A 19,790-nucleotide genomic window follows, 5' to 3' on the forward strand; every position below is an offset into this window, starting at 1 on the left:
GAAGATTTTTATTTCTTTTTTTTTTTTTTTTTTTTAATTTTTATTTATTTATGATAGTCACAGAGAGAGAGAGGCGCAGAGACACAGGCAGAGGGAGAAGCAGGCTCCATGCACCGGGAGCCCGACGTGGGATTCGATCCCAGGTCTCCAGGATCGTGCCCTGGGCCAAAGGCAGGCGCCAAACCGCTGCGCCACCCAGGGATCCCTGAAGATTTTTATTTCTAAGTACGTGAGAAATACTGATCTACAGTTTTCTTGTAATGTCTCTATCTGGTTTTGATATCAGGATAAGGGTGGTCTCATAAAATGAATTGGAAAGTGTTCCACTTCTATTTTCTGGAAAAGTTTATATATAATTGTTATGATATCTCCCTTAGATGTTTGCTGTTTCATTTGAGAAATTATCTGGGTGTGTGTAGTTTCCTTTTTAGAAAGTTTGTTTTTATTAAGGTATAACTGACATATGGCATTATATAGGTTTCAGGTGTACAATATGATTCAATATTTGAGTACATTGTGAAAGGATCACCAAAATAATTCTAGTTAACATCTATCACCTTACACAGTTACAAGAATTTTTGTATTGTGATAAAAACTTTTAAAATCTACTCTCTTAGCAACTTTCACATATGCAATACAGTACTGTTACTATAACCACCATGCTGTACCTTACATCCCCAGGACTTATAACCAGAAGTTTGTACCTTTTGATCACCTTCACCCATTTCTCCCATCCCCTGCCCTACCCCCTGCCTCTGGCAACTGCCTATCTGTTCTCTTTATCTATAAGCTTGGTATTTTGGGGTGGCATTTGTTTTTTCATTTTTTTAGATTTCACATATGAGTGAGATCATATAGTACTTCTCTCTGTCTGACTTATTTCACTGAGCACGATGCCCTTGAGGTCCATCCATGTTGTCATAAATGGCAAAATTTCATTCTTTCTTATAGCTGAATAACGTCCCATAGTACATATCTATGTATGCACACGTGCGTGCACGTGCACACACACACACACACACACACACGTTTTCTTTACCTATTTATCTATCAATGGGACACTTAAGTTACACCCGTATCTTGGCTATTGTAAATAATGCTGCAACGAACACAGGGGTACATATATCTTTCTAAATTAGTGTTTTTGTTTTCTTCAGATAAATACCAAGAAGTGATACTGCTGGATCATATGGCATTTTTATTTTTAATTTATTGAGGAACCTCCATACTATTTTCCATAGTGGCTCTACCAGTTTACATTCCAATCAACAAGGTATAAGTGTTTCCTTTTCTCCCCATCCTTGCCAACATTTGTTATTTCAATAATAGCTATTCTAAGAGGTATGACAGGATACCTCATTGTGGCTTTGATTTGCATTTCCCTGATGATTAGTGATGACATCACTAATCGCTGAAGATCACTTTATCTTTTTATGTATCTGTTGGCCATATGTATGTCTTTTTTGGAAAAAAATGCCTATTCAGATCTCCTGCCCATTTTAAAAATTGGATTGTTTGGGGTTTTTTGTTATTGCGTTATTTGAGTTCTTTATATATTTTTGAATATCAACTCCTTATCAGGTATGTGATTTGCAAATATTTTCTCCCATTTAGTAGATTGCCTTTTCATTTTGTTGGTTTCCTTTGCTTGTGTATAAGCTTTTTATTTTTATGTAGTCCCACTTGTTTTTAATTTTGTTGCTTTTGCTTTTGGTATTATAGATTTTTAAACATAAATTCAATTTCATTAATAAATATACAATTCAGGTTATTCCTTACTGAGTAGTTTGTGTCTTTCAAAGAAAGTACTAATTTATCTAACACAGTTGTTGAAGAAACTTTCTTTTTTCCATTGGATATTCTTTCCTGCTTTGTTGAAGAGTAGTTGACCATATAGTTGTGGGTCCACTAGAGGATTTATGGATTTTGAGTATTTGTAGTATTTCTTTACTGTCTTTTCAAGGTCTTTTGGGTGAGTGTGATAACCCTGTCTTGCAATTCTAATATTGGCAATTTGTGTTTTGTCTCTTTTTATTCATGGTCATACAATCCAAAGGTTTAATGATTTTATTGATCTTTTCAGAGGACTAGTTTTGGTTCACTGATTTTTTCCCATTATTTGGGTTTTTTTTTTTTTCAATTTTATTGCATTCTGCTCTTGTCTTTAATATCCATTTCTTCTAATTTGCTATGGGCTTAATTTGCTCCTTTTCTCCCATAGTTTCTCAAGTGGAGGTAAGTATTAATTTCAGCTTTTTAAAATTACTTACAGCATGCTAGTGCTATGAATTTCCCTGTAAGTCATGAGTTAGCTGTCCCACATGTTATGATATGTTGCATTTTCATTCAAAATATTTTAGTTTCCTGTGAGATTTCATCTTTGAGTCATGGGCTATTTAGAAGTATATTGTTTAATTTCCAAGTGTTTGAAGATTACCCAGATATCTTTCTGTTCTTGACTTCTAGTTTTATTCTGGTATGGTCTGAGAACATACTTGAAATGACTTCAATTGCTCTGAAATTGTTAAAGTTTGTTTTATGGCCCAGAGTATGATCTACTTTGGTGAATGTTCACGTGTATTTAAGGAAGACACGATTTTGCTCTTGTGGGTACCGTGCTCTATAAATATCACTAACATTTGAACACCAAAAAATTTACTAAATACTTGAATGTTGGCTGATAAATGTTTTCAGGTCTTCTATAACCTATGGACCTTTTGCCTACTTTTTTCATTAATTACTGAGATAGGAACTTTAAAGTCCCCAATTATAACTGTGTATTTGTCTATTTCTCCTTTTTTTTTTTTTCTATTTCTCCTTTTAGTTCAAGTTTTGCTTTATTTGTTAGCTACACCTACATTTTGTAACTGTTATGTCCTTTTGGAAAACTGACCCTTTTATCATGATATAATGTCTCTCTTTATTCCTGATAATATTGTTTTGAAGTATACTTGTCTAATATTAAAATTGCTACTCTGTTTTCCTTTTGGTTTATATATCTGTGATATATTTTTTTCTATCATTTCCTCTCAATGCATCAATCTTTATATTTAAAATGGGTTTCTTGTAAACAGCATTTAAGAGATCTTTTATCCAATTTTGCTAAACATCTTTATCTTTTAACTAGTGTGTTTAGATCAATGATATTTAATATAATTATTAGTATTGCTGGATTAAGATCTATCATCTTCTAGCTGTTTTCTGTTTGTTCCACTTGTTCTGTTTCTTTGATCCCACCTTTTCTGCTTTGGCTTGGTTTAATTGAGCACTTTTTATTATTCCATTTTTTCCTCCTGTACTGAATTATTATTTGTACCTCTTTTAAAAAATATTAGTGGTTTCCCTAGGTTTTACAACATACTACACTGCTTTACTTGTACTAGAGGAAATTTATAATAACCCATTCCAAATTCCTCACTCCCATCCTTTGTGCTATAGTTGTCATAACATCTTAGACTAGATGTTCTATTCATTGCAAACATTATCTTTCTTCCCCTTTTGGAAAGAACTTACTTTGATATATACCAATTTATTCAATTTCTGAAATATTGTGCATTATGACCTCCTAAAATGAGCTCCAATACAGTTAAAATACACACAAAAACTTAGGCATCTCCACCACCGCCATCACCATTATCATCTACACCTGCCTGAATCCAAATTTTGCCAGATATCCCAAAATTGAGAGCCCTACCCCTGGCTACATTTACACAGCAGTTCTCTAGATAACCTGAGCTGACTTACACACTGGAGATATGGCTTCATGGTGAATAATTGAGTATTTTCTTTCCACCACCACCCCAACTCTTTCCCAGTCTTCTCTTCACTACTTTCATGTGTCTATGGATTCTAGATCCTACTACCTCATTTGTCAACAAATGTTTAAATCACATGCAGGATGTGCCATTTATAATTATGTGTCTTTCTTTAAAAGCAGAGAGCACAAAAAAAAATAAATAAAATAAAATAAAATAAAAGCAGAGAGCACTTGTCAACTATACTCACATTTAAAAAAAATTTTTTTTAAGCCAAAAGAAAGAGCACTTGGGGATCCCTGGGTGGCTCAGCGGTTTGGCGCCTGCCTTTGGCCCAGGGTGCAATCCTGGAGTCCCGGGACCGAGTCCCATGTCGGGCTCCTGGCACGGAGCCTGCTTCTCCCTCTGCCTGTGTCTCTCCCTGACTCTCTCTCTCTCTCTCTATGTCTATCATAAATAAATAAATAAATCTTAAAAAAAAAAAGAATTCATTTAAAAAAGAAAGAGCACTTGTTCTCTTGAAAGCCACTGTATATCATTTCCCAGATGAAAACCATCTCTTTATTACGATCAGCTCCATCATTCATTAGACCAATTCCTTTTGGCCTTAAGTTAAATTAGGAACTACTTTATCCCTTGACTGAGATATTCCTCTATCTAGACCTATTTTACTCCCATATTCAGGATGCTCACAAAACACCAAGCAGGGTAAATACCAAAAATCCATACATAGGCATATTATACCAAAATTAAAGAAAACCAAAGAGAGAGAGAGAGAGAGAGAGAGAATGAAAGAGAGTCCTCAAAAAAAAAAAAAAAAGCCAGAGAAAAAGAACAACTTATGGACAAAGGCACAAGGATAAGAATTACAGCAGAATTATCATCAGAAACCATATAAATAAAACAAGGGTGGGGGACACCTGGGTGGCTTAGTGGTTGAGCATCTGCCTTTGGCTCTCAGGGTGTGATCTCAGAGTCCCACAACAGGCTCCTTGCATGGAGCTTGCTTCTCCTCCCTGTGCCTCTCCATCTCTCATGAATAAAGAAATCTTTTAAAAAATTCTTTAAAAAAGTGAAAGAGAAATAAAGACTTTCTCAAATGAACAAAAACTGAAGGAATTCCATTATCAGTAGACCTACCTTGCAAAAAATGTTACAAGTTCTTCAGGCAGAAGAAAAATGATATAGGTCAGAAACTTGGACCTACATAAAGAAAAGCAGCACATCAGAGAAGGGATAATGAAAATAAAAGAAAATCTTCTGGTTCTTTCATTCTTAATTTATCTAAAAGATAATATTTATGGGGTGGTTTGGGGGGACTCAGTCAGTTAAGTGTCTGCCTTTAGCTCAGGTCATGATCCCAGGATCCTAGGACTGAGCCCTGCATCAGGCTCCCTGAATATGGAAATTATAAGCTAAAATTTATCTAAGAGGAATGGCATGAATATACATTATTAAGCATATTTGCTCATATTAAAAAATGGATTATAACCCCCCAAATACTAAAAATTTTTTAAAAGTTACTAGTAAGAGTAAAGAGAAACAAGATGGTAGAGGCACACATAGAATATAAACAAGACTCCTCTGCCTTTTCTGACCACAATACTATGAAACTAGAAGTCGACTACAAGAAAAAATTCTGGAAAGACCAAAAATACATAGAGGTTAAATAAACAACATGCTACTAAACAATGAATGGGTCAACCAGGAAACCAAAGAATAAATTAAAAAAAACACAAGGAAACAAATGGAAATGAAAACATGACAGTTCGAAACCTCTGGGATGCAGCAAAAACAATCCTAAGAGGGAAGTATATAGCAATACAGGCCTACCTTAAGAGGCAAGAAAAATCTCAACCAACCAACCTAACCTTATACCTAAAGGAGCTAGAAAAAGAACAACACGAAGCTTAAAAGCAGTAGAAAGAAGGAAATACTAAAGAGTAGAGCAAAAATAAGTGACACAGAAACTAAAAAAAACAATAGAACAGATCAATGAAACCAGGAGCTATTTCTTTGAAAAAAATTAAAAAATTGATACTCCTCTAGCCAGACTTATCGGGGGAAAAAGAGAAACAACTTGAATAAATAAAATCACAAATAAGAGAGGAGAAATAACAACTATACAAATGAAAACATGGATAGATAGATGAGCAAATAAAATATTCAAAAATTAAGTCAAAGTAAACTGGGTATGTCTAAATTTTTAAAATTGGAAATAGCAATATGAACTCATGAAGTCCATTCTGTTAAGAATAGATTTCTTGCTACAAAATTAATGAACACTGAAAACATGCCAAGTAAAGGAAGCCAGTCACAAAAGACGACATATTCTATGATTTCATTTATATGAAATGTCTGGAATGGGCAAGTTTGTAGAGACAGAAAGTTGATTAGTGGTTGATTAAATTGGGATGAGGGAGGGGAATAGAAGATTGACTGTGGATGGGTATTTCTTTTAGTAGGGACAAAAATGCTCTAAAATTGTATTATGGTAATGGGTATATTTGTGAATATTTTTTTAAACATTGAATTGTACAACTTAAATGAATAAAATATAACAAACTGTTAATAAATAAAGAGGGGGTGCCTGGGTGATTCAGTTGGTTGCGTGTCCAACTCTTGCTTTCAGCTCAGGTCATGATCTCAGGGTGGTGGAATCAAGCTCCAAGTCAGGCTCTGTGCTCAGCAGAGTCTGCTTGTCCTTCTCCCTCTGTTCCTCCCCCACCCTCTCTAAAGTAAATAAATAAAATCTTGAAAAAAATCCTTAAAAACGAATAAAAAGAACATATTTCCTAGCTTGGTCCACCAAGAAAAAAAAAAAGTCTAGAAACAATGACCATGTCAGTAACAATAAGCACTATAACTGTGGTCTCAAAATATCATTTCCCAATAAAAGGAATTAGGGCACCATAAAGAAATGCTTGATTCCATGCCTAGGGGCAGGAAATGTTCAAAATGATCTTGGGCCAATACCAAAAATGTAGGACGCTCTCAAAGACTTCTAGAGATGTGTTAAAAAGACTTAGAAGGCATCTCAAAGAGGTAACTAAAGATGGGAAAATTTGAGCTTCGCAAAGTAAATAACCACAATGGTTTGAATCATACCAAATATGTTAAAATCTATGCGTATAACAGTAAAATAATAACTCACTGGGAAATGCTAAAGTACCAATTCAATAGCCTGAAAACCTATGAAGGAAAAGAATTAATTTATTCTGCCTTTCCTGTAAAAACTTTCCTCAAGGTAACCAAAGAGTTAATGACAGAAATTTTTTCTTTGGAAAAATATTCCAGTTGGTAAATGAAGAAGGAATGTAGAACTCAAATACCATCATTTTGTAACCTCTACTGAGATACAGCTGATAATCTTCTATGTTTTCTTAAACTGGTATGATGGTAAAAAGAGGGATTTTTCTATTTTGAAAACATTTGGCAACTAAAGGGAAAAATATCCTCCGATCTTTCCACCTTACTTCCTCTAGTATTTCAACCCAACAATTCTTCAACCCTATCAGGAACTTCCATTCCTTCATTCTACCAATTTTCCACTGTCACTCACCTCTTTCTTATCCTGACTTTTCTACTTACTGGCCTAAAATTCACAATCAATATAATTAATTCCTGCCAACTTAGATACCTTTGCCTCTCACATTATTCTTAATTAGTTCATGAAACCAACACTCTGGTTAAATTTAACTCCATCTTCCCCTCCATTTCCCTCCTTCTTCCATTTTTTAAAAATTTTTATTTATTTATGATAGTCACACACACAGAGAGAGAGAGAGAGAGGCAGAGACATAGGCAGAGGGAGAAGCAGGCTCCATGCACCGGGAGCTCGACGTGGGATTCGATCGCAGGTCTCCAGGATTGCGCCCCGGGCCAAAGGCAGGCACTAAACCGCTGCGCCACCCAGGGATCCCCTTCCATTTTTTTTTTTTTTTTTAAAGATTTTATTCATTTCACGGGAGACACAGAGAGGGCCAGAGACACAGGCAGAGGGAGAACAGGCCCCATGCAGGGAGCCCGATGTGGGACTCAATCCCAGGACTCCAGGACCATGCCCTTGGCCAAAGGCAGGCACTAAACTGCTGAGCCACCTAGGGATCCCCTCTCTTTCATTTAAAGAAAAACTTGAAAAGTTGTCTATACTTGATATCTCCAATTTTTTTCCTTCATTTCTCTCTTTAGCCCATATTCCACTGAAACTGCTCTTCAGGGTCACCAATGACTTTCACGTTGCAAGTCACCATTTCTTTCTCAGTCCTCATTTTGTTTGGCCTATCAGCAGCACTGACACAGTTCTTATTAACACACATTTTTCCTTTGGTTTCCAGAATATCAAACTCACCTAGCTTCCCTCCCGCCATTCTAGTTAGTCCCTGTCAGTTCTTTTTGCTGGTTCCTCATTTCCCAGACTTTGTTGGAGTGACCCAGAGATTAAGTCCTTTACCTCTACCTTTTTCTATTTACCCTACCCTCTAACTGATTTCCTTCAGTCCATTTGCTTTAAATATCATCTATATACTGATAATTCTCAAATTTATGTCTTCAGCCTAGATCTTAGATCCTTCTTTTGAACTTCAGACCCATATATCCCACTGCCAACTTAATTATCTTCACTTGAATGTCTAATGGGCATCTCATGCTTCATATACTATATTCCAAACTGAAATCTCACCATCTCCCTATCCCCCAAGTGAGTTTTTCCTACTTTCTTTCCTTTCTCAGTTAACAGTAACTTCATTCTTCAAGTTGCTCAGATTAAAAAATACTGCATCATCTTGTCACACATGTCTACTCCACATCAGTCTGTCAGCAAACTATACTAGTTTTATCTTTAAATTATATCTAACACATGATGACTTCTCACTATTTTTACTACTCTGGTCCAGGTCACTGACATCTTTTCCCTAGATTACTGTAATGGTTTCCTAATTGGTCTCTCTGCTTCTGCCTTTGACCCTTATTCCATCTTTTCTCCTCCTGTAGTTCTCTTATCAGAGCAGCCAAAGTGATCCTCTTACACTGTAAGCAGGTAATATCACTCCCATGATCAAAACTCTCCAACAGCTTCCCACCTCTTTCATAGTGAAAACCAAAATTATAATATGGCTCATAAGATCCAACCTGATCTGCCCTCTTTTCCTCCACCTACCTTCTCTCATTTCTCACTAGTCTTCTTCTCATTTGCTCTATTTCGGCCACACCAGCCTCTTTGCTATAACAGGAATATTCCCACTTCAGGGCTTTTGTAACTGTTGTTCACACTGCCTGGAATAACTTTTCCTCAATTATATGCATAACTAGCTCCTTTACCTCCTCCAAATCTTTATTATTATCTTTTCAGGATGCCTTCTCTGGTTACCGTATCTAAAATTCTAATTTCCTTCTCTAATTCTACATGTCCTTCTGTTTTATTTTTTCTCTTAATATTTTCACTACTGAATATATGTTATATCTAACTTACTCACCTCATTTATTATCTCATCCACGACAATATAAGTACCATGACAGCAGTTTCTCCTGTTTCAACACTATATCCGAAACATCTAGAGTTGTTCCTATCACACAGACAGCATTCAACAAGTGATGTGTTGATAAATGAATACCTGAAGAATCTAGAAAATAAATGTGAAAATGGAATCGCGCTTTAGAAAAATATTTTAGAAAATACATAGTTCACACACAACATATATTTTTTAAATGCATGACCAGTAGTAACCAAACAACTGCAAATTAAAGAAATTTTACATCTATGAAGTTACAAAGATTACAGATAGTAGATAACCATTGTTATCAAGGGTGTATGAAAACAGGCAACCTTATACTATGCCGATAATACTGTAAATTATTGGAACCTTACAGGAGAATAATTGGATAAACTTAGGGAGTCTTTAATAAGCACACATTTTGACCTATCCACCTTTAGGAGCTTGCCGCCCCCCCCCCCCAAAATTAGGAAAGTGTCCTATAACACGACACCTAGTTGCTGATAAACACACTGCTTATAATGGCAAGAAGTTGGAAAAAACAAATTACCCATCAACAGGGGTAAATATATGCAAATATATATAGCATGAAAAACTTTAAAATGATGATATAAATCTACAATTGTTTAAATAGAAAAATGTTGTGTATTGTTAAATGACAAAGGTAGGTGACATAACTGTATTTTTGGTATAATACCAATTTCCAAGCCATCATGCACCTATGTATTCATATATGAATGCATGCGTATGTATTCACAGGAAGGTGAAAAGATGGGAAGTAAATTTTGATAGTTGCTGGCAAAATTATGAACGATTTTTGTTTTCTTTGAGCTTCTCCGTATTTTGCGATTTGGGGTGGGTAGTCGGGAGGGGCAAGGAGCATGAAGTTAGTATGCACACAAAACAACGTGGCCAATTACACAAAAATAAAATTCAAGATAAATAAATAAATACTAAAGTATTGGGGCTACTGTATCTCTCATTAAAACCTATTTCCAATCACCACAAAGCAAAGAAACGAAGCCCTCGTACAAACAGTCGCACAAATCTACACACACACAACCGTGCTCTACCTTCTATCCACGGAGTTTCTCATTCACTCGCGATCCCACATCACGCACGTTCGCATCCACGCTCCTCCCGAGACATAAAAGGAAAAGGATTGTGCACATCCACACAATCGGCTTGCACACACGTTCTCACGGCCACACTCAGTCACAGACACACGTCCGGCACACAGTCCCATCGCGCCACACGCACAGTCCTCCACGCGCCGCTCCCCCGGCCTCAGGGAAGCTCCGGCACCGCCACAGCCCTGCGGGCATCCTCCCCCAACAACACAGGCACCGGGTCCGCAGGCCCCTACTCGCGAGCAGCACAAAGGGTCCCGGACTCAGAGCTCGCGGCCTCCCGAAGACTCACCCGCGAGCCCGCGGACACAGGCCCAGTTCCACACCTCCACGCCGCCCAAGTGGCGCAGCGGGTGCCGGCCGGGTCTGAGGAACCTCTAAGGTCAGCGCCGGCAGCGGCTGAGGGCAGCACGAGCCTCGGTCCGTTAGACGCCGCACAACACTTCCCAGAGGCCCCCGCGGCTGGCGGGGGCGGGTCGGCTTTCCTGCCGGCGAGTAGCGGGAATCATCCACCGCTGCGAGCAAGGGCTCCCAGGGCTGCCGAGGAGGTTCAGCTGAGTCCTGCTGGAGCTGCTTCAGGTGAGCCCGGCACTCCCCTCGGAAACCAGGAGCACAACTTGGTGCTGAGAAGAATCTGAAAAGGTTCGCAACTTTTCGGCTACAGACTACATTTCCCAGAGGCCTTCACGGCCGAGTCTATTTTTCTGCAAAAAGAATCTTCCTCGGTATGGGTTGGTTGGGTCTCCCGGGGTTATGGTACATGATCCGTGAAGGAAGCACTGCTGAGTCGGTTTAGTTCCGTCTGGTCCGAGGCCCACCCGGATTTCAGGGTGAAAGTGGGGAAAAAAAATCAGGGGTCCGGGGGCGGCAGGACCGGCCCGGCTAGCTTGAGCCTCAGGCTCCTGGCGGCAGTCAGAAAAGAGGAGTGGCGTTGTGTGACCGTGTGTGGGAGATACCGGCCGTGGAACTTGGGGTAGGGTGTCTATGGAGTCGGGAGACTCTGAGGTCCAGGGACTTTGGGGGTCGTGCGAGTTCACGACCCCTTGTGTGAGACTAGCGTCACGTTGTATGTTCTATGTGACCCTTTGATTCCGACCCTGCAAGTTTTTTCAGAGACAGTGTGCTTGTGTTAATTCTTTGTGTGTTTCTGATTTTCTGACTGGCCTCTGTTACAATACTGAAACGTAACGGTGACGCCAATAAACCACAGTCACCAAGACATGAAATGGGAGGAATTTGGGAGGTTTGTGAATCCATATGACAGAAAAACCCATGCTTTTTAATTCTGCGTTACTTCACAATGGGTGTGTGTCATATGGACAAAGGTGATACTCGTAATATAGAAGAGTATTGTAAAAGAGGGCAAAGACAGTTGAGCCATCAAATGCAAGGTCATGTCTGGAATCCTAAGCAGCCACGACATCGGGAGTGAAAAGTGTACGGGAGAAAATAGAGAAATAACCAGGAGCAAAAACCTAAAAATCTAGCAAACCAGACTATGTCACTTCTGCCCTAAAGATCTCATTCTTTTTTTTCCAGCATTTCATTGGGTTTGGCTCCGACTTCAGAAGAATTAATCAACAATGACAGTTGAATTCTCTGCCATAATTTTGCAGTAGAGACAAAAATGGAGAAAATGTCTGTGAAAACACTAGCCCAATGCTTTTCTGCTATGGTATGTTGACAAAGAACAAAATGCTGAAAACTAGGGCACCCCTAGTGGCTCAGCGGTTTAGCGCCGCCTTCGGCCCAGGGCCTGATCCTGGAGACTTGGGATCGAGTCCTGCGTTGGGTTCCCTGCGTGGAGCCTGCTTCTCCCTCCGCCTGCTTCTCCGCCTCTCTCTCTCTCTCTCTCTCTCTCTCTCTCTCTCTCTCGCTGTCTCTCATGAATAAATAAAGTACTTTTTTTAAAATGCTGCAGACTACAGCATGCTAAATATTAGGAACTTGTGGTTTTTGAAGGTGTCAGAGAGGCTTCTGACTCATAACCTTACCATGAAACTATGTGAAGGCCACATGACTAGGTTACGACTAGGATCCAGTAGAAGAGAGTCTACTTTTCACTAGATGATAATGGGCACTATTTCAGAGTAGTGTGAATCTATGTTTGGGAAAGGACAAGGGATTCCCAAACACTACATAAGAAAGAACCTATCCTCCAAATAAAATTTTTTAAAATTTCTTTATCGTTTGTTTGTTTGTTTTTAAGGATTTATCTATTTATTCATTCAGAGAGAGCGAAGAGAGAGGCAGAGACACAGGCAGAGGGAGAAGCAGGCTCCATGCAGGAAGCCCGATGTGGGACTCGATCCTGGGTCTCCAGGATCACACCCCGGGCTGCAGGCGGCGCTAAACCGCTGCGCCACCGGGGCTGCCCCAAATAAATTTTTTTTAAAGATTCATTCATTCATTCATTCATTCTTGAGACACACAGAGAGGCCGGCAGACACAGGCAGAGGGAGAAGCAGGCTCTGTGTGGGGAACCGACTGCTGGACTCAATCCCAGGACCCCTGGATGAGCCCTGAGCCAAAGGCAGACGCTCAACCACTGAGCCACCCAGGCATCCCTCCTCCAAATAAGTTTTGTTTGTCTTTTGTCTCTACCAATAGTAATTTTTTTTCTGTCTACTGTAAGAATTACTTTTGTTTATCATTTTGTTAAGAGATGATAAAAGAACAGAGTTGGTTGTTCTATGTACAGCTTCCTGATTTTTTTATACTTGTAAATTTGTCTATTTCTCCTTGTATTTTCTGTGAAGTTTGTTTTACATATTTTGAAATTCTCCTATTGGATGATACATATATCTTAAGTTGTGATAACTTTCTGTTGGATTAATCCAAGAAGCTATTATGGAATTTACTCTTTATTTATAATTGCTTTTTTGTCTTAGTCTATTCTGATATTACTATAGTTTCACCATCCTTCTTTTGGTTAGTGCATGGTTTATCTCTTTCCACCTGTTTGTTTTTAACCTGTTTTATTTTTAAAGTGTGTCTGTTATTAAACAGCATTATTTTAAATATAAATAATGACAATCTTACTCTTTATTTTGACATATTTAGTAAACTTATATTTAATGTAGTTGGGTTTTGGTCTGCCACTTTAGAATTTTTTTGGCCTAGCTTTTTTTTAATTTGATATAATTCTAGATATGCATGCAGTTGTAAGAAATAATTCAAGAGATCCTGGTGCCCTTTACCCACTTTCTCCCAACAGTAACATCTTCCAAAACTGTATATAATATCACAACCTGGATATTGACATTGATACAGTCATGATTTAGAATATTTCAGTCATCACAAAGATAATGTGTCCTTTTGTAGCCACACCCACTTCCTTTTTCCTCACAGCCCCTTCTTTAAGGCCAGGTAACCCTAATCTGTTCTCCCATCTCCATAATTTTACCTTTCAAGAATATTTGATAAATGGAATGATAAAATATGTAAGTTAGGCATTGGTTTTTCATGCAGCTTAGTTCCCTGGAGATTCATATATGTTATTACATGTGTAAGTAATTCATTACTTTTTATTGCTGAATAGTATTCCATGTAGATGTACTATGTTTAGTCAGTCACTCATTGAAGGACATGAGATGTTTCCAACTTTTGGCCATTATAACTAAGCTGCTGTATACATTCATGTATAGTTTTGTATGTGAACATAAATTTTCATTTCTTTTAGGTAAACACCTAGGAAAGGTTTTAGAAGGAATTTGTCAATTTATACCAAAAACAGAAATGAAAAAAAAGAAACCTATCTGGAATTTTGATTGAGATTGTGTTGAAAATACAGATAAAAAAAAAAAAAAGAAAATACAGATGAATTTGGGAAGAACTGACATCTCAGAATGGTGAATCTTGTAACCCATGAACACAATATATACCCATTTATTTAGTTCTTCTTTCTTTTTTCTCAGTAATATTTTATAGTTTTTGACAGAAAGGTAATGAAATCTTTTGTTAGATTTACCCCTAAGTATTTCAGAGTTTTTGATGCTGTTTTAAAGTACATTATAAAAATTTCAATTTTCAGTTGTTCCTTGCCAGTTATAGAAATACAGTTGATTTTTGTACATTGATCTTGTAGTCTGTAACTTTGCTAAAGCCGCTTAGTGTGTCTACTAGAATTTTGGACGTTCCATTGGATTTCCTACAGAGATGATCATGTCACTTGTGAAAAAAAGACATTGGTAGCTATTCCTAGCTGCTAAGAATAGTGATACCCATTTCTTTTCCAATCTGCAGGTACCACCCACAAAATTATGGTTGGGATGTTGAGATTGATGATAGCACACACACACATACACCAAGAGGGTATGAAAAGTTTTATCACTCACATAATGAAGCTTCCTAGGAAAAGCAGGGCAGGCTTCCCAGGAAAGTCTGTAATTGGTTTGGATAAGCAAGGAAAGGAAATTGGCAGGAAGATTTTATGGTGGAAGCTTGTGTGGTTTAAATCTGCAAGTGTCATAGGAGGGAAAACCTGAGCTTGTGGGGCACAAGAGAAAAGAGGAGGAGTGAGGCTTAAAAGCCAGGAGGGGGCAGCCGGTGTGGCTCAGCGGTTTAGCACCGCCTTTAACCCAGGGTGTGGTCCTGGAGAGCCAAGATTGAGTGAGGTTTCACCACTCCTGGTGCTGCTTGTGTGCTCTTGTGGTGCACACCTGGTGAAGCAGCAGCTGAGGAGGCTCCAGACCTCACTGCAGCTGGCAAACAGCCCACGGAAGGAGTCAAGACTGAGAACAATGATCCTATTCATTTGGAGGTGGCAGAACAGGATGGTCCTGTGGTGCAGATTTGAGATTAAGAGGGCATACAATACTTAGTAATCTAACAAAAGCCTGTTGTGAACAATAGAATTTGTTAATGAGGTGAATTAGATTCTGATTTGACAGGCAGCCAATGAAACACTCATCTGTACAGCTGAAAATGGGGGATTAAGATACAGTTGATGTGTTCAAGCCACAGACAGGAGGTACCTACTAAAAAGGGATCTGCTACATTACTCCAGAACTCTGCTCCTCCAGACAAAGAAGACCTTCTCAATTAGAAAAATGCAATTTGGTTCCACCCCACCACATCTTAACTATCACGGTATGGTTTTCTGTAGTCTTTCCTTTTCCTCTTCCCCATTCTTTTACCGTACATAAAGTAACTGGTGTATGTGCATGAGCATACTGCTTAAAAAAAAAAAAAAAAAAACCTAAATGACTGGTGGTATGTTTTAATTAACATCAAATGGAGTTGGAATGGGGAAAAATACTGGTTCTGTGAAAACACCCTCTTTCCGTTAGTGGTATACTCATTCAGCTTTTATCTTTATATTCTCTAAGTTATTTTGCTCTGTTTAACAAAAACAAAAATCCTTGTGTACCGTGTTTGGATAATTTTATTGTCTTTCATTTATCATTGTTAAACCAACAATTTTACAACTTCCTTATACATAGCTGTTACATGTAAGGCAATCTGTCTTTAAGTTAGGGTAAATTACTCTAAAAGAAATGAATCCTAGATAGTTTTCTCCCATATCAAGTGTCTTGTTTAAATTCGTAAGTTTTTTTTTTTTTAGAGCTATGAGCAAACATCAAAAAAATGGAATTAGACTCATTACATTGTCAAATATGTATGCTGTTTATTTTCTTTTCACGATTTCACTGGCAAAAACTTTTAATACAACATTGTATCTGATCTTAGAGGGAAAATATTCAATTGTTTTGTTAGGTGAAATGGTAGCTGAAAATGAAGGCTAGATGGCCTTCATTTAGGAAGGTTACTTCATATTCTCATAAGTGTATTTATTCGAGAATGGATGCTGATTTTTGTCAAATGCTTTTTCTGCATCTATTGAGATGATAATATTGATTTTTTCTTTTAGTTCATTAATATGCTGAATTACACTGGGAATCAAATCTTTTTTTTTTTTTTTAAGATTTTATTTATTTATTCATGAGAGATACAGAGAGAGAGAGAGAGAGAGAGGCAGAGACACAGGCAGAGGGAGAAGCAGGCTCCATGCAGGGAGCCCAACGTGGGACTCGATCCTGGGTCTCCAGGATAATGCCCTGGGCCAAAGGCAGCACCACACCGCTGGGCCACCCAGGCTGCCTTGGGCTTCAAATCTTAAACCAATCTTAGCTTCCTGGGATAGACACCACCTGGCCATTGTGCATTATCATTCTAACAAATCGTTGGATTCAGTTTGCTAAAGTTTTATTAACAAGTTCATGAGGAATGTTGGTCTGTAGTTTTTTGGGGGTAATATTTTGGCTAGATAACTCCTAGAGTGGGAAGATTTTCCCTCTTTTTTAGTATCCTGAAGGAGTATACATAGAATTATCATTTTTTCCTTAAATGCTTAAGAGAATTTTAAATGTTTACTAGAAATTAAAATGAAATAGAAATGTGTAATAGAATTTTTCAGTGAAGCTACCTGGGACTGGTATTTCTTTCTTTTTTCTTTTTTTTTTTTTGTAGGAAGGTTTTTAATTACAAATACAATTTATTCAAATAGAAGGCTATTCAGGTTAACCCCCTGCTCCTGCATATGCTCTCTCTCTCAAATGAATAAATCTTAAAAAAAAAAAAAAAAAAAAAAAAGAATGTAGGAAACTTACTGTAGTTTATTTCCATTTACTTCTCCTGGCCTTTGTGCTATTGTTATCATAAGATTTGCATATATATCCAAAGCTACATTGTTTTGTTTAAACAGTAATTTAGGGATCCCTGGGTGGCGCAGCAGTTTAGCGCCTGCCTTTGGCCCAAGGCGCGATCCTGGAGACCAAGGATCGAATCCCACGTCGGGCTCCCGGTGCATGGAGCCTGCTTCTCCCTCTGCCTATGTCTCTGCCTCTCTCTCTCTCTCTCTGTGTGGCTATCATAAATAAAAAAAATTAAAAATAAACAGTAATTTATCCTTTAGTGAGATTTACTTAAGAAAAAGTTCTTACATATTTACCCTGTAGTTACCATGTCTGATGCTTTTATTCCCTTGTGTAGGTCCAGACTTCTATTTGTTATTCAATTATACATATATTTAGCCTCTGGAGGTTGCCTTTCTGCTCAGTAGTATTCTATTCGCGATTTTTAAAAGTTTATTTTGTCTGTGTATATCCCAGCACCCTGAAGAGCATCTGGCACACAGTAGGTTCTTTCTAATCAGATATCACAAGCCATCCACATGCATTAGACTAGTCCTCAGAATCTGTCACACACACTATCCTATTACACTCCTACTCCACTCTTACCAGTGTCTTTTCTATTGTAACACATTTTCACAGGTAACATCACAAATGTCACACAATAACATTCTTACACATGGTCAAAGAAAACCAGCATGCCCACCCTAACACCCAGAGTTTTACAGAGAAACAATGACAGAATCATGCACCAACTCACAAAATTACAGTCAGGGGACAGAACTTGTGGGGAGACAATAAATAAAACTTAAGGGCAGCCCTGGTGGCGCAGCGGTTTGGCGCCGCCTGCAGCCCGGGGTGTGGTCCTGGAGACCTGGAATGGAGTCCCACGTCCGGCTCCCTGCGTGGAGCCTGCTTCTCCCTCTGCCTGTGTCTCTGCCTCTCTCTCTGTGTGTCTCTTTGAATAAGTAAATAAAATCTTTAAGAAAAGAAAACTTAAAATATAAACACTGTTGTTCTAAGGGAGTATAGATCAGATGAAGGCGGTCAGAGAGGTGTGATAGAAGGCCTTTTTGGAGATGTGACATTTGTATCTGAAAGGACAGGATAAAGGAACTTTGCAGATACCCAGCAGAAGAGCTATTTTAGGAAGGGGGCACACATTCACAGCCACAATCACCAAATCAGAAATACAAGAACCGTATGCAAAGGGTGACATTCTACGCTGACTCCTCCTCTCGGCTCTTCAAGGTAACTCACTCCCCAAGCAAAAAAACGCTCCAGGGAAGGCGGGACTGGGTGGAAGTATAATGCACCTGCGCACTCTCCTCTCTGTTCCACACTTTTTCGGGTACCCCAGCTCAATTGTAGGAGCTCGCCTCTCGCCCCGTTTGTGTGGACGCACAAACATGAACCGCTCCCCCTGCGGCTACTCGGTGCCCTAAATTCTCTGCCCCGTTACAAAGGGAGGTGGACCAAGCACTTGTGCCCGAGCACTTCAATCTCAATCCTGTCTAGTTGACGCTCGACCTCGTTTCTCTGGCGGACCCTGTCTCGGAGGTGAGATTGGGGCTTCCTCTGTAAGGCCGGCGTGGGAGGACCTTGGGCGGAGGGGGCGGTGTTACGAGCCCCCAGCGGAGTCGCGCCAGTGCAGTCGGACTCTGCGGCGCCGCTTTTTCTGATCAGGACTACATTTCCCAGTGGCCCCCGCGAGCACTGGGCCGGCGGCCCCTTTGTGTCCTCCGGAGGCCCAGTCGCTCCTTTCCCGGCCCGCAGGGGTGGGTTCCCATTAGACTCTTAGGGCTGGAGGTGGGCCGGAGTAGATTGCCCGAGCCTTCGGGGCGGGGACGGGATCTTCCCGCAGTTCACTTCTGCAGGTAGGGAAAGGGCTGAGGAGTGGCCTGTGGGTCCCCCGGACGTCGGTTCCCGGGGCCCTCGGTTTGACTCCAGGTGCGAGACGGTGGTTGGTTGTCACAGAGTGTGAGACTGTCATCCGGGGTGCCTGTGCACGTCCTGTCTGTGACTGGGTGCGAGCGAGTCGATGGTTGGTGCTACAGTGTGAGACGGAGTGGGGGTGGGAGGGTATTGTGTCCCCGTTGTTCCAGTACCCTCGGCCTCTTTGTGACTGGGGTTGTGTGAGTGAACGTGGGTTGTGATAGCCTAGTGTTTGAGACTTGGGGCTACGGAAGAGTGTGACGGTGTGAAACTGCCCACACACCCGGGGCCGCGGGTTGTTGTGTGTGTGAGACAGTGGTTGGTACTGTAGTTTTATTTAAGAGTGAGTATGTGGGGGGACTAGTGAGACTGTGTGCCACCAATATCTTTTGAAGCAGGTGGTGCCAAGTTTCAGAACCACTAGTCTGTTGGAGAGGAGAAAGACTGTGGAGTCAAGAAGACCTTTGTTTGATCTTGGTACTGTTATTCATTGATTGTGTGTCTTTATGCAAATGATTAGATTCCTTGGAGTCCTTATCTGTAAAAATCTATTGCTAAAATAATAAATTAGGAAGTGATTTAGGCATGGGTTAAATTGTATGCAAACAAATTTCTTAGGTCTCCAGTATGCTTTCTCTCTATTGGAAGGAAGGGTGCAAGAGGAGGGAAGAGAAACTGAAAAATTATAGGCTGGTGTTTCTAGATGCTGCAAGAAAATCCTAGTTTTTCATCTCAGTCATATAAGGACACTGCCATTTCCCACGAGAAGAGCCAAGAGGAGGAAAGAATGGCTGTTGGACTTCTTAAAGCCATGTACCAGGTGAGTTGATGTCTCTATTTCTTGAA

General features: G+C 39.5%; 2 protein-coding genes across 22 annotated transcripts in view; one reads left to right on the plus strand and one right to left on the minus strand.

Moving 5' to 3' along the window:
* Window positions 1-11,172, minus strand: part of LOC106559057 (zinc finger protein 569-like) — a 51,528-nt gene extending 40,356 nt beyond the window's left edge. The window contains 3 exon segments of the mRNA XM_038529046.1: window positions 4,896-4,958; window positions 9,230-9,376; window positions 10,670-11,172. Coding sequence (XP_038384974.1) covers window positions 4,896-4,958; window positions 9,230-9,234 — 68 coding nt within the window. The 5' untranslated portion in view covers window positions 9,235-9,376; window positions 10,670-11,172.
* The window catches only part of ZNF570 (zinc finger protein 570), a 132,122-nt gene that overhangs the window by 88,192 nt on the left and 24,140 nt on the right, over window positions 1-19,790 (plus strand). Inside the window, exons 1-3 of one of the 21 annotated variants that reach the window (XM_038529105.1) lie at window positions 10,802-10,956; window positions 11,917-12,052; window positions 19,681-19,764. In XM_038529105.1, the coding sequence (XP_038385033.1) occupies window positions 12,005-12,052; window positions 19,681-19,764 (132 nt within the window). In that variant the 5' untranslated portion in view covers window positions 10,802-10,956; window positions 11,917-12,004. The other 20 variants (XM_038529106.1, XM_038529109.1, XM_038529110.1 and 17 more) reach the window with 20 other exon arrangements.

The sequence above is a fragment of the Canis lupus genome, chromosome 1 (assembly GCF_011100685.1).
Source record: "Canis lupus familiaris isolate Mischka breed German Shepherd chromosome 1, alternate assembly UU_Cfam_GSD_1.0, whole genome shotgun sequence".
In the NCBI taxonomy this organism is placed as follows: Eukaryota; Metazoa; Chordata; class Mammalia; order Carnivora; family Canidae; genus Canis; species Canis lupus.